The sequence below is a fragment of the Nomascus leucogenys genome, chromosome 5 (assembly GCF_006542625.1).
Source record: "Nomascus leucogenys isolate Asia chromosome 5, Asia_NLE_v1, whole genome shotgun sequence".
Taxonomy (NCBI): domain Eukaryota; kingdom Metazoa; phylum Chordata; class Mammalia; order Primates; family Hylobatidae; genus Nomascus; species Nomascus leucogenys.
Genome location: NC_044385.1, coordinates 71841328 through 71856879, shown reverse-complemented (window position 1 = coordinate 71856879; position 15552 = coordinate 71841328). Strand labels below are relative to the sequence as shown.

The 15552-nt window shown below is 45.4% G+C and overlaps 1 protein-coding gene across 1 annotated transcript in view; it reads left to right on the top strand.

Annotated features, from left to right (window-relative positions):
• The window catches only part of ERICH6B (glutamate rich 6B), a 74936-nt gene that overhangs the window by 26877 nt on the left and 32507 nt on the right, over positions 1–15552 (top strand). The window contains exons 5-8 of the mRNA XM_030813357.1: positions 1418–1587; positions 7995–8057; positions 8686–8727; positions 13726–13814. Coding sequence (XP_030669217.1) covers positions 1418–1587; positions 7995–8057; positions 8686–8727; positions 13726–13814 — 364 coding nt within the window. The remainder of the gene's footprint in view (positions 1–1417; positions 1588–7994; positions 8058–8685; positions 8728–13725; positions 13815–15552) is intronic.

The window sequence follows — 15552 nt, the reverse complement described above, 5'->3', positions numbered from 1 at the left end:
GTTTGGCAGATTTGATTTTTCTAAGTCCTTTCATGAGGACTGGCATCATCTCTGTGGGTCCCAGTGGGCACCAGATGAGTGAGGTACAACAGTCATCATCTCGCTAGAAGGATAAAGAAACAGGCCCTGGAGAGTCTCCTCACCTGGCCTTGGGGCCTGGAGCAAGGCAAGAGTTGACATGGGTCTAAGAAACTCACCTGCATCCGTCTGTTCTTAATCCCTGCGGTCACATGACCTAGGACCCAAACATCTGGCACTTGCTCAGGCACCCCTTCTTGACAGTGTGTCCTAAGAACATAGCTGCTCAGCCCCAGCCTGCTGGGCTAGCACAGACCCAAGCTCCCCTACTGGTCCCTCAGAGGCACCTGCAAGATCTGCCTGAAACTCCTACAGACCCTGAAGGGAGACTTCCTAGGGCACCCACCTGTGAGAAAAAACAGGCTTCTGCTCTCTCCCTCCACCTCTTTGCCTGAGCCCTTACCCAGACTCCAGCCATTACCCCACTCCCTGCCCCTACACTGAGTTCCCTGGTGCAGATGGGGACAGGCCTAACTTACTTCCTCTGCAAGAGCAACAGCAAACAAGTAACTTACCCCAAGTGCCTCTACTATGTTGCAAGAGCCAGCATTTAAGCTCCGGTGTCAAGAGCCGACACCAAAGTCTATGCCTTCTCTACCAACCATAGTCACCACCTATTTATATGTTGGGCATTTTGCCTTGTGCCCATCTCTGCCAATTGGGCCAGTTGACAAGAAATAACTCCAGGGACAAAACACCCCAAGGACTCCCTCATTCATTTGAATTAGTTTCTTGCCCCTAGTTAAAAGCCAGAGACTACTGAGAAAGAACATAGTGTGGGTTGATGTGTCAGGGTCATCCCTCTGGATCCTAAGCTGCCAGGTAGTGGAGCCTGCACCTCACACCCAGTGCCCTGTCCTCAGGCCCTTTCGAAAGCCTTTTTGATGGTGGTGGTGTTCGTGGTGGGCCAATTGCAGGGACAGACCTCAGTGCTTGATTTTAAACTGCTGCAGCATCTAATTCAGTATCTTTTCCACTCTGCCCAAAACAACTGTGAGGCAGGGAGAGGCACTAGAATAAGCAGGGTTGTGAGCCAGGAAGGAAGGAGAATGTTCTGGAACATCTGTCAGTTATGACCACCTGGCCCAGTGGCCTTTGAAGGCAGCCCCAGATCCTCTCACAGTTTAGTGAAGCGGCAGTGGCAATGTGTGGCTCTGCTGCCCAGAGTGACACACTGGCCTGTTTTTCATGATTCACAGCTAGTCTCTTCAAACCTCCAGATGTCCATCATCTGGGTCTGGAAGTCAAGAGCACCCCCTCAACCCCTAGCGCGCCTTAGAAGGGGTTCCTGACCTGGCCCCTGTCTGGAAATTGACCTTCCTGTTCTCCCCTCTGACAGGAGTCCAGACGCTGGCCCCTCTCAGGTGACCGCCTTCTTGACTGTCCCATTGACTTTCACTGCCCCTTCTCCCGTCTCTGAATCTGCCACAGAGTCTTCCGAGTCACTTCAGACATTGTACAGGAGGAGCCAGGCCAGTCAAACGGACTGGTGCTATGACAGAACTGCCGGTGAGGGAAGCCGTGCTCTGTCGGCAAGGCGCGGCCGGGCTCTGTGGGCTGGGGGAGGAATGGTTTTGCAGCATTTTGTGCATGTGAAATATTGTGACTCAAGTATTGCCTCTCATGCTAATGATATCCTACTGTTTCCTTTGCCCTCTGAGGTCTCATTTTGGGTAAGATATTAACTCCTCTCCTAGCCTTGCTTCCTGTTTCCTCCCATCCCAGATCCCCCTCAGAGAAAGAGCATCAGCAAAGTGCTGAAACAAATAGCTTCTTCCATCTTTCCGTCTCCTCCCCTGTTTTTCATTCGTCTTCCTATTCTTGTTCTACATGAACACAGGCACAATTTCCCTCAGGGACACAGACCATTTTCTTCCCAGATTACACACTGGCTCCCTGAGGTGACAGGCCATATCCAGATAATCATGTGGAAAATGGAAAATGGGACATGGGCCCACCTCAGACAGTCTCAGCATGGGGTCGAAGCCAGCCCTGATTCAGAACCCACCAAAACTATCCATGTAGTGAACTTTCATGGCTACAGCTAAGACACACAGGAGAGAGTCTGGCAAAATTGCATTAAGGGTCTTCATTCTCTACCCAATTAAACCCCCAAATCCTCACTCTGGGGACCCTGGGGGTGGAAGACCTAATAGCATTTCTTGCCATTATTAATGATTTAAATCCAGCTTTAGTGGGATCGATCCATTACTGATTCACAGATTTATTTCACATCTGTAGTCATGGCAGCAGTAAATTGGATTCCCCCGTCACCTCCGCTCCCTGCCCCTATCCATGGCTGCTATATTTTGTAGCTCCAATGTGGTTAAATGAAATTAGGAGCCAGAAACCCTATAAGGGAGAATGGAGAGGCAGAGGACAGGCACATACTGCCAGCGTGTGCTGAAGAGTGTTTCACAGGCTACATCGGTTCACTGGGGACCTTTTTCAGCATGTGTGCTCCCATGGAGCCCCAAGAACTGGAACCATCTCAAAGTCAGTAAGCATGACCACCGAGAAAATCTGAGCATTTATCTAAATATTCATAAGAAGGATTCTGAAAGTCATTTACTGAGTAATTGCCAGTCAAGTGCCAATGCTAAGCTTGAGAGGATGTGGGAGACGAGAAAGGTAATGGGAAAAGGCTGGGGTATGCAACGGAGGGCACTCGAGCCTGTTCACACCGCTGTGGACCCAGCCCCGAGAGGGGCCCCATTGAAATCATTGTTTCATCGGCTCTTCATTAGCATTATGAACAGAGCTAATCATGTCTGTGTTTCATTGAGATTGTAATCACCATGTATATTCGGTCTGTATGGGCACATTTTGCAGCTATGTCTTGGAATTCCTTAAAGCCAACATATACTGAGTGTTTAGTAAAAGTCTGACCAGCCACAGGAAACGTCCACTGATCAAATATTGTGACATTGGTGGCCTGAGCCAAAGATATGGACTGTGTTGGAGCCTCTAAGCCAGGCTCAATGACACCCCAGTTTCCTGCAGTTACTTGGGGTGGGGGGATGGTCATTAGAACAAAGATTGAAACACAAGGAAAGGCAAGCAATTCCCTAAAAATTCATGGAGGCTTTTCTTTCCCCTTCTGTCTATAGTTTCCGATCTATCTTTCTGGAGAGCATTGGTGGCAACAGGTATATGATTGTGTCTGGCCAATAGAACGGTGCAAGTGTGACAAAGAGGGACAAAGAATGAATAGATTAAGCAGCTCCTGGGCCCTGGGTCACCATTAAATGCCATGAGTATGTTTATGGGCTAGACAGCCAGTCAGCTATCAAGAAAGCCATGGAAAGGAATTTTCCATCTCCAATGCCACTAGGGTCAGGGAAGCCTAGGTCCTGTGAGCCCTGCTGAGAGAGGGAGAAGGCAACCAGCTACCTAGCCACGCTCTCTACCAACCATACTGAGAACTGACTTTGAAATGTTCCAGTTTTCACTCCAAACAAGCATACTCTGACGAAAGTCCCACATGAACCAGGGAGCACTGAGGAGTGTCCATGTTCCCTTGCTTGGTATAAAACACAGGCTGGCCACATGCCTGAAGAGGGCGACAAAGAGGAACCAGGAAGCACAAAACTCCAGGAAGGTAGGGAAGTGCAAAACCCAGTCAAGAGGAGGTGGAGGAAAGGGACGCAGGAAAACCATCCATGCAGGAGGGCAAAGCGGTCTTCCTGCAGGTAGGGTACACATTACTAAGGATTCCCAAGCATGGCAGATGCAGACAAGTAGAGCTTTCAGCCCAGGGAAAAAGCCACCTGGTCACTTGGAGAAACACAGGTGACCACGGCAAACACAACCCAAAGAACTGGGCACGTGGAGCTCAGGCCAGCAGAAGCCAGCAAAGAGGAGGCCAGGCATGGGCACTGCTGCTCCAGGAGGCCCAGAACTGGGCATCCCTGTCACCAAGCACTTGTGAAAATGTAGCTTTCCAGCGCTTATCAGAACCCCTGCCTGAGACATCCTGGAATCTGCATTCTTAACCAGATCCCCAGAGGATGCTCGGGGACACGAACAATGAGGAACTGGAGAACCCCTAGTTTAAGATGAATTGGTTTCAAGGCTCCCGCTTCCAAAGCATGATTTTATTATGGGATTGTTCAACCACAAAGAGTCAAAAATTGTGTTCCACATGGCTCAGCCTTTCTCGACAAATAGGACTTTGGCCAAATATGGAGGAAAAAATACCCAGGTAAATCCTTGGGACCTATGACTCCAGAGGGTGGCAGGTCTGACATGGAAAGGCTGCAACAGGCACAGGAAATGCCTCGTCATCCATATGAGGAGATGCTCCGGAGCACCAGAAATACTAGTTGTGGCCTCATATGTCTATCCAGGCACAGAGCAGAATCATAAACCAAGTCAGCCAGAAATTCTAACATAGAGCTTTACATCCATGCTCACAGAAATTCTCCATACTTAGTGCCTGGCACATAGTAAGCACAAATGAATATTTATTAAATACTTGTGAAATTGTTGTTGAACCCTCAACTGATTCAAGGTCAGATCATGGTGATAAAAGGGTATATCCTACTACAAAAAATTAGTCTTCGTAGGAAAAGAGCTCTGTAGATAGAACTATGTACGGAGAGACACTGTGTGTATAGAAATGTGGGTGAGAATACACAGAGGTGTAAACAGAGGTCAGATGGTGTATTAGTCTGTTTTCACGCTGCTGATAAAGACATACCTGAGACTGAGTAATTTATAAAGAAAAAGATGTTTAATGGACTCACAGTTCCACATGGCTGGGGAGGCCTCACAATCATGGCAGAAGGGAAAGGCACGTCTTACCTGGCAGCAGGCAAGAGAGAGAACTGAGAACCAAACGAAAGAAGTTTCCCCTTATAAAACAACCAGGTCCATGAGACTTATTCATCACTACAAGAACAGTATGGGAGAAATCGCCCCCATGATTCAGTTATCTCCCAGCAGGTCCCTCCCACAACACATGGGAATTAGGAGAGCTACAATTCAAGATGAGATTTGGGTAGGGACACAGCCAAACCATATCAGATGGGGAAGAGGATTGAAAGCTCTCAAAAGTGCAAACTGGTGTGTTTCCTTCAGTGGACTCAGATTTTGAAATATCACATGCAGAGGTTAAAAAGATGAGGATGCTGTCAACAATAAATGTAGGAAAATGGCTGTGAACTTTAAGAATAGTGTCAGGAAAGCTGAATCAATCCCAGGATAAACATTCTTACCAAAACATAATAATAATAGTGATCACACAGGCAGCAACAAAAGACAGAGGCCCATTTAAAATAGAATTGAGCCAAAAAAAAATCAAGACAGATAGGCTAGTACTGTTTAGTGTAGTGTTGATGAATGATTCAGGGAAAAATCAAGTTGTTCAATTGCTATTTAATTTTGACTTCACTGTGAAAGAAAATTATCCTCAAACTGAAAAGAGTGCAACAAAATTAGGTGAGAAATAGCAGGAACTAAAGATTGGTGAAAAGAAGTCAAAAGAGAATGGTAACTGCTGTCTCCTGATCTGGATAAAATATATTCCAGAATGTCTACATAGTGAGAGAACAGCTTAATCATGCTTCTGGTTTTTGAGGAATTGTGGGAAGTTGGTGAAATGAGTCTGTGACCAATGCGGGACAAATACTGAGAGCAAAATGATCACAAGAAACCAGCCTAAGATCAATAGAAGCCAATCACATAATACTGGCTTTTAGGTCACTTTTTGACAAGGTTATCAGATTAGGGAACTGTGGAAACCCCATAGGGCGAAATTCCACAAGACATTTCATTTCCAAAGGCTTCCTGATGTTCCTGAACAAGATAGAGATATATTAGGTGGGTGCTACTGTAAGATGATGTCATCACTAATAACTGATTGAACAGCACCACAAGATGCTGTTTCATAGATCAGAGTCAACCCAGTTTCCAGCAGAGAGCCGTGGGGCTCTGTCCAGTACAACATTTTTTATAATAGGCTTGGATGCAGATTTAGAAGGAAAAGTTATATTTGTAGATGCCCTGAAGCTGTTGAATGCTGAGGATAACATAATCAGATTCTAAAATATTTTGGCAGGCAGAAACATCGGACCAGAATTAGCTAGATGAAAGATATTGGTCATTGATATTAGATCCTACTATCAGGTCCCCAAAAACAGCAGGCTGGAGAAGTGCAGAGTGAGGAAGCCTTGTTTGTTTTTAGATGCTTTCTTCAACCACAAGCTCAATAATTCAATAGTATAATTGATGTCACTGCCAGAAAAGTTAACACAACCAGATACAACTGAAAGGTTATGTAAAGAGGATTTCATCCTGCTCTGCCCCGTACTGGAGGGCCATCCCTCGAATGGCACATTCAATTTGAGGGATACCACACTCTCTAAGAACTAGAAGCAGCTTGGTGGGGGCTCAACAGAAGGGCTGGTGTCCTGGACAGTAACCTGAAGACTACGTCACACAAAGAACTGCTGATGCAAAGAGGGATGTTAAGTCTGGAAGACACGTGACTCTGAGATGTAAAAACTGACTTTAAATATTTGACAATCTGCCACACAAAACCAAGACCTGAGTCTTACCCTCCAGACTGAAGGGCTAGAATAGGACACTAACACAATCCTAGGGAAATATTTTAAGAAAAGAAATTATTCCTAACAGTCAGAACTGTGCCATGGCACAGTGAGTTTTCTTGAAATTGGAGAGCTCCTTGTCTGTAGAAGTGCCGGCCTCTTGCTGAAGAACTAATAGGCACTGATATGGCAAGTGTTCAAAGTCCTCTTAACGCCACAGGCCTCAACACAAGTTTTTGTTTTTGTACCCTGTCCATCTTGAATTTAGGACACTCCCATAAGCTAATGGAGTAGTTTACTTGGCTTTTTCATCATGGGCCTCTTAGTCCTTGCTATTAAGAATGGAATGGGCCAGGGGCGGTGGCTCATGCCTGTAATCCCAGCACTTTGGGAGGCTGAGACAGGCAGATCACCTCAGGTCAGGAGTTTGAGACCAGCCTGGCCAACATGGCAAAACCCCGCCTCTACTAAAAATACAAAAAGCAGCCAGGTGTGGTGGCACACGCCTGTAGTCCCAGCTACTCAGGAGGCTGAGGCAGGAGAATGACTTGAACCTGGGAGGCGGAGGTTGTAGTGAGCGGAGATCGCACCACTACACTCCAACCTGGGCAACAGAGTGAGACTCTGTCTCAAAAAAAGAGAATGGAATGTAGGATGTGTATGTGTGTGTCTGTCTGTGAGTATGTGTACACACACATGTACACACATGTTTTTAGCATTTAGGAGTAGGAAGACAAACACCAGGGAAAGAGGCAAAAAGGAACAGGGATCATAAAGTTCCAGAAGATAGAAAACAAGGGTAATCAAGAACTTACAAAAGTCCTAAATATATATATACACACAGTAGCTTCCCATTACAAATCTTAGCAGATCTATCCTGGGCAATCCCCATGTTTCCCATCCAGTCCCCATTACACACCCCGTGGCCACAGAGCAGACACACTACTTCATAGAGTGACAGGCACACAGCATTGTGTGTCTACATGGCCTTGGAGCCACTTGGTTCTACAGTTCCTACAGCAGGAGGGATACCTCCAAAGTCTTCCTCTTACCCTGCCTCAGCCCTTCCAGCTATTCTGAGGACCAAAACTAGCCTCATGGTAATCAGAGGAGATGGCCACAATAGGGTTACATTTTCTGACAACTAATTTATTGCAATCCTAGAGTGATTTGCCAAAGCCAAAGAGGGTGGGGTGCAGTGGGGCATCTATATATGCCAGCTGTGCCACCAGCCTAAGTTCCCCCCAACTGTTGACCAGTCTTGGGTGCCAAGAAAGAACCTGAGACCCCAAATACCCAGTATGAACCCACTGGAAAATGTAAGGTTTAAATCATTAATAGCCACCCTCTTCTGCCTTTTAACAGTAAAATCTTTAAAATCAAAATCAAAAACAGAGCAAGAAACCACCACGAAGCCTGCTCCAGAAGGTAAAGTTTATGATGATTTTAAATGATCCGTAGAAGTTAGTCATCCATCCTGGAGAAGGTAAGAAGCACAGAATTCGCCTGTCCCCAGCCAAGGAGAGCATGCTGTTGGCCATTTTAGAACAGAGCAGGCTTAATGGAGGCCAATGGCCAAGGCATTATTTCTGGAATTTAATGTCGAGGCTCCAGGCTCAAGTAAGACATTGAGCCAGAGAGTTAAGTGCTCTGGCATTTTGAAAGGAGAGGAAACAATATTTATCACTGCAATTAGGAGGGAAGATAATGGTGTTACCCATACTTAGTTCATGCAATGACATTTACTATATCCCTACTGTATATGAGGCAGGATATAAAGTAGACAAAACCCATCTCACCCTCTCAGAACCTGAACTCTAGTGGGCAAGATGCAATAAGAATACAGGGAGGGGAATCAGTATTCGGTGAGCATATTCTGCGGGCCTCCAACTGCTGAAGATCAAGGAAGCCTTTTATCCCAAAACACAGGCACTCCACCCTGAAGCTTCCCAGATATCTAGGAGGTGATTTTTAAATTGATTCCATAAGGGATTAAAAGGTCTGGACTAGTTCACTATACCGTATCCTGTTAATAATTTTTCCTATTCTTTTTTAGAACGTGTTAACACTAAAGTAAGGCAAAAAAAGGAAGAAAATGGTGAGCATCTGACATAATACATCCAAAGATCCCTGCTTTCTTCAGAGTGCCCTGGGTGGGGAAGGTGCCCCTAGCAGGTGGCTCCCTCTCTGATCCAGCATGCCCCAGGGCCCAGAGGGGACTGAGGGGCTTCCTGGGCACACGGCCCCCAAACCTCCTCAAGAAGGAGGCTAAAACGAGAAACAGAGAGAGGGTCTCTGAAGGAACAGGACTGTAAGTCCATCTTCCTACTCAAAAGCTTGGGATAGGGACTCCCACATTTAAGAGCATCCAGGGGGTTGCTGGATTCCCTGAGGCCCTGGAAGCAGGGTTTGACTGGGATACCTGCACCTCCTCAGATAGACTAAGGGTCCTATGGCATCTTGGTAATGAATAAATTGGATCCCCTACAAATGGTGCATTAAATGTTTATTAAATGTTTATTAAGAGGGGGCTGGTTGAATCCTACGAGGGGGAAGAACAGGGGAGAATCCTTAGGGCAGCAGAATCCCAACTTGTGAGCACCACTCCACAAAACAAAAGCCTGCAATTAACCAGACCCATCCTCATTAGAACACAATTTAGGGACTGAGATTTGTTTTACTTGAATATAGGGGTAGTGGGAGAAAGATCAGGTCTTACACACACACAACAGCTGCTTATACCCCCATCCCCACCCCATGGCTTATCAAATAAACTCTTGTAAACTCTAGAGTATGCATCCCACCCAACCCATCGCACTGCCAGAAGGGTACTACTGATCAACAGTTTTCTCCACCTTATTCCATTTCCATAGGCATTTTAGAGCTACGATGCTCAAACTTTAATGTGCAGGACAACTACCTGGTAATTTTGTTTAAAAGCAGATTCTCATTCAGCAGATCTGAGATTTGAGATCTGACCTGTCTTTTTTCTTTAGACAGGGTCTCGCTCTGTCGCCCAGTGGCGTGAGAACAGCTCACAGCAGCCTCCATCTCCCAGGTTCAAGTGATTCTCCCACCTCAGTCTCCTAAGTAGCTGGGACCACAGGTGCATGCCTGGCTAATTTATGTTATTAAAGAGACCAGGTCTCACTCTGTTGCCCAGGATTGTCTCAACTTCTGGGCTCAAGCAATCCTCCCTCCTCAGCTTCCCAAATTGCTGGGATTATAGGCATGAGCCACCATGCCTGGCCAGATTTGGTCTTTTTAACAAGCTCCCTTATCCATGGACCACACTTTGAGTAGCTAGATTTTAGAACAGTTTATAGATCTGTGTCCATGGCAGCCACCAGCCCAACCCAACCCTTTAGCCATCTGCCTAGGATAGTGGGGAATTCACTGTGAAACATGGAGGAGGTAAAAACAGGATTGAGTTTCATCCATGTGCTTGTCAATCAGTGGCACTGGGTTGCTCATTTTGGAGCTAGTCCTGGGCTAGTCACTTACTAATCACTTACTGCTTCTCCCCTCCCTTTCCTCATCTATTGTTAAAGAAAAAATCATTCATTGACATTCGTTAAAGCACAGTAAGACTAAGTAGACTTTATTCAGAACCACTGTAAGTAAGTTTAGATACCACAGCAATCAGATTTTGCAGGAGGAGAAAGAGCTTGGGCTCAAGTCCAAATACATCATGGGCAACTGAGAATTTATACCCAAGGAGCAGGGTAGAGGTCAGTGGATGGAAAATCACTAAGAGGAAACATCAGGGGCATGGGGAATTCTGAATAAACCAACCTAATGGGATTCTTGCTAAAGACAGGTCAGGTTATCAGATATTAACCAGGTGATGGTGGAGGATGAAGAACCTCATTAGATATCGAGGGAGATCAGATATTGAGGGTAGGGGTTCTTGTTAAACCAACTTAGCAGGGTTCTTGCTAAAACTGGATTTTATAAAGAAGTGCACAGAAGGGCCTAGGAAAAGATTCAGGAGCCTGACTAAAGTTTGGTCAAGCAAAGAATCTTTGTCACGTAATATGGGAATTATAATATTTGCCCCTCAGGGAAAATACACACGGCTCATTTATCCCAAATTCAAGAATGGCAGTTCTGTCAAGAAAAATGTTAAGAGGCTGGGTGCAGTGGCTCATGCCTGTAATCCGAGCACTTTGGGAGGCCGAGAAGGGAGGATCACTTGAGGCCAAGAGTTTGAGACTAGCCTGGGCAACATAGCAAGACCTCATCTCTACAAAGAATTTAAAAATTAATCAGGCATGGTGGTGTGTGCCTGTAGTCCCAGCTACTCAGGAGACTGAAGTGGGAGGATTGTCACAGTGAGCCATGATCACAACACTGCAATTCAGCCTGGGCTACAGAGAGAGACCCTGTCCCTAAAAAAATTTTTTAATAAAAAAGAAAAATGATAGAGGAGAGGCACTGGAATAAGGAAGAGTTAAGATTTGTTCTTAATCCCAGCATTTTGGGAGGCTGAGGCTGGCGGATCACGAGGTCAAGAGGTAGAGACCATCCTGGCCAACATGGTAGAACCCCCTCTCTACTAAAAATACAAAAATTAGCTTGGCATGGTGGCACACGCCTGTAATCCCAGCTACTCCGGAAGCTGAGGCAGGAGAATGGGTTGAACCTGGGAGGCGGAGGTTGCAGTGAGCTGAGATCGCGCCACTGCACTCCAGCCTGGCGACAGAGCAAGACTCCGTCTAAAAAAAAAAAAAAAAAAAAAAAAAAAAAAAGATTTGTTTTTAATCAGACCAGGAGAAGACATGCTCCACCTGGGGAACAGTGTGTGCTAGCATTGACCTACATTAGCACTGGTCCTCTGAGCCACCCTCAAGATGAGTCTTATTGTCCCATTGCACAGATAAGGAGCTGGGATGCAAGGGGGACATGCAACAGTGACATGCCAGAAGTGGCCCAGGTTCCAGGTGACAGAGCCACCACTCGAACTTGGCCTGATACTCCCCCCAGGCCCTTCCCATCCTCTCATGGAGTGACTTCAGGAGGAGATAATGATATCACTGGAAGAGAGGTAGAGGTTGACAGATGTTCCCAAAGGGAAAGTTAATTAGAAATAAGGCTTTTTCTTCTCAATCAGCCCGTCACAGCTATGATACTGCTTATTACACTTGACATGTTGACAGTGCCCAGCCACGTTAATAAGCTTAATTATTACATTGACTCGAATGCTTCTGAGCACCACTGTTGAGTATTCAGTGCTGCCAAGTTCACCTTCTTCCCGTAATAAACACTTCCTTTTGTACCACCTCACACTATGCATTATTCAAAAAAAAAAAAAACTACTAAAATATGGCAATCGCAAATGATGGGAAGTTGCTGAGTTACCAGGGCCACAGCTGTACTCATCTCCATCTCGGGCAGGCACATCTGAGGCAGGCTCAGAGCACCTTCCGTGACAGCCTGCTCCTTGGTCTCTCAGGCCCCTTTTCTACTAGTTCATTCATTTCTCCTCTCTAATGCCACCTACAAGGAGCTTCCCCAGTGCTTGCTTGAATTCCCAAGGATTCTTGCTGGGTTTTCCTCAGTGGTTTTTTTAAAATGTCCTTGGTCGTTTCCATGGCAGACAGTTCAGGAACACAAAGTGTTTTTAGAATCAAGCTGAGCACACCCTTGCCTTTGCCCTGTTGTGGGTACCCCAGTGGGGGTGGCATTGTGTGCACCTGTGGGAAGTGATGGAAGAATTGCCAGGGAATTCTGGAAGCATGGGGCCCACCTCATACGCGGCAAGTCTGTCAGGCACAAGCCAAGGCTGCAGAAGAAGGTTTGCCAAGTAGAGAGGCCCCAAGACTGTGTGGGTAAACGCAGCCCCAGCTCAGTAAAATTCTCCATGCCAGGAGGAGCCCAAAGGAGTCAGAGTTTTTGCTACGGAGCCAAAATTGGGAAGAAGAACAAAAGTAATGTGTAGAGATCACAAAGAACATCCCATCTCTGTCCCCAAAGGCATAAGAAGGACACAAAATCAAACAGGATATCAGTCTAGGGCCAACCTGGCAGGGTTCCCAGGCTCTCCGGAGGGGCTAGCTAGAAAGGGTTGGTGTCATCAGAAGCTGAGACAATCGGCCACCATCATTTTCCTGGGGGCCCAATTATCATGCCAGAGCCACTTCCTCCGAGTTCTTCTCTCAGAATCACCTTCCCAGGAGTATGGAAGAGAGGCTCAAGTTCTACTGATCAATTCCACAATTCAGCTTGCACCCAGGCTCCGCAGAGCTCTAAGCCACTCTCCTGGCCCGGAGAGTCAGCAGCCTGCAGCTGACCGTTTTTAGGAACAAGGGCATTCACTGTCTCTGGAACACATTCTCCATCCAGCTCACTGGCTCGGGGATTCATTTCTTATGCTCTGATTAGTAATTATGAATCATATGCAAGTCTAGAAATTGGCAAATTTTGACAAGCTTGGTGGAAGACAGATATATTTCTTGAAATTTCCAAGTGAAAATCACACTCGGAATAAGTCTCCCTCGGAACAAAATTTAAAGTGCTTCCCACAGCCTACAAGGTCCTTTGAAAGCTGGTCCCAGCCCACCACCTGCCCACCTACTCCTTCCCTCCCTCACTCGCCAGACTCCTCTCTGACCTCCCCTCAGGATGTGCAACTTCATGTCTGCTCTGCTGCGGGCATACCATAGGGTTCCCCCTGCCGTGTGTCAAACACGCCCCTCCCACACTCACCTCAGGGCCTTTGCTCCTAGTCCTCTGCTGGAATGTGCGGGAATGCTCATTCTGCCTGCGTGGCCTTCTGCCTGCGAATTCCTTACTTCACTCAGGACTCATTCAAAGACCACTTTGTCAGACTGACCCTCACCAGCCACCAGGAACATACACTTGCTTTCTTAAGTCAGCCACTGAAACTGACCCTCTTATTCCTATTTTATTAGTACCCCCAAGTTGAGTTTTAGGTCATGCGATTAACCTATTTAACATCTCATTGATGATGTATGCATTTTTGGAAGGGCAAAGGTAAATACCATCAATCTATTTCTATTCTTTTTAAATTTTTTATGTTTTTGGTTTTCTTTCCACATGCCCTTCCTTTTGATGCTCCTTCCAAAATTGAAAGTCGTGGAGTTTGCTTCTAAAGAGAACTTTTGGGATGGTATAACAGATGAGTCCATTGACAAGCTGGAAGCAGAGGACTTAGATGAAAATGTAAGTTGGTTAAAAACTTGAGATGCCCCCCTTCCTCCAAATGTTAGAGCAGGGTGGCCCAAGCCCAGCCCAGCCCAGGCTAGCTGGCTGAGGTCTTGGAATCTGAGGACCTGGGTTTTCTTTTTGCCTCATATATCCCAGACTGGGTGTTAGAGAAGACAGCAACCCAGAAACTCCAGCAAGCACAGACAGAAAAGCCCCAAGGAAAGCCTACTCCCTCTACGTAGATGGGTCAACCTGGCAAGACACAAAACTCCAGATGCTAACCTCTCTACTCCAGGCAGGCACCACAGCAAATAGCAGTGGTGTTTCTCTCCCATCTCTGCAGGCCTGTGACCACCACCACCCTGCAGAGAGACCCAGAACCAGCCCTGGAAATTCAACAGGGTGCTCTCCCCATCTGTTCCCAATCACCAGAGGGGAGATGGGGAGTCATCTGGTTTCAATAAGCCTTACATCTACTGGATGTTTTCTTGTCTTTAAGACAAAATCTGTGTTATGATTTTGTAAATATGCCACATGAATGTTTTGCCTACGGGGGCAGCCTAGTGGCTCGAATTTCCTGCATCAACTTCCTCTAGGGCTGTTTCTGAGGGAAGCATTATTATTCATCCTGTCCTCGACTGCTAAGAAGACTTCTCAGATTGTAGGTGCTGACTACAATCCTAAAAATGAAATCTTGTGTCTCTGAAACCCAAAGTTAAGCAGATATATTTTCCTAAGTTTATAAAAGACAAAAAACTAAATATTTCATTTTTTAAATATTTTTAATTGTGAAATTTTCTGGTCTCAGTTCATATTTAGTCCTATATTCTATACTTGCCTCTATACAGCACTGTATTACCAAGATTTACTGAAATACTGCAATGAAGGGAGGAAAAAAAATGACATAAATTTAGATTTACTGCTTTGGATTTACAAAGGCAGGAAAGTAAACTCAGACATTTTGGAAAGATTTTTCAACTAGAGTTGAAACCTGAAGGAATTGTTTTAATTAGACACAAATTATTCAGAAACCTTCAAGGCTCCTGTCCATTGATGTTTTGCTATATCAGGTGGCACTGAATTCTCAGGTGACAGACACATCTTCCATGTGTGTGTTCTGGAAGGACATGGCAGATTTGGGAGCATTCCAGAGTTTTCCTTGGGACAGGTGGGCTGAGCAGGGGAGCTCTCATCACAAGCACCGTGCCATTCCAGGACTTTGCTACTAAAGGATTTTAGGCAAGGATGTGACACCATTAGACTTGTTTTTAATTTCTTTAAGTATTTTGATTCAAACTACCTAAATTGTCTAGCTTTTACATTGTGAAGCTACCATGTGCACACCATTTTAAAATATTGTAGTAAAGAAGGCTATGAAATAAATGTCTCAAGCCTCTACTTCCTTACTTTAATGAAATAACTGCTGTATACTGCTATTTATGTATCCTGGAAATTTTAACGCATATACACATATACATATATTTTAAAACACATGCATATCCACAAATGGAATCATGATGTACATTCTGTTCAATAACTTACTTTTCCCTTAATAATATATTTTGGAATGCTTTGGTATTCCATTACATCTTGTACCATAATTTAACTAGCGCCCTGTCAATGGATGTTTAAGTTGTTTCCAGTCTTGTATTGTGTGTGTGTGTGTGTACATATAAATATATGTATATTCAATGCAATGAATTGTACATATATTATTACATACAAATGCAAGTGTATGTAAAGAATAAATTTC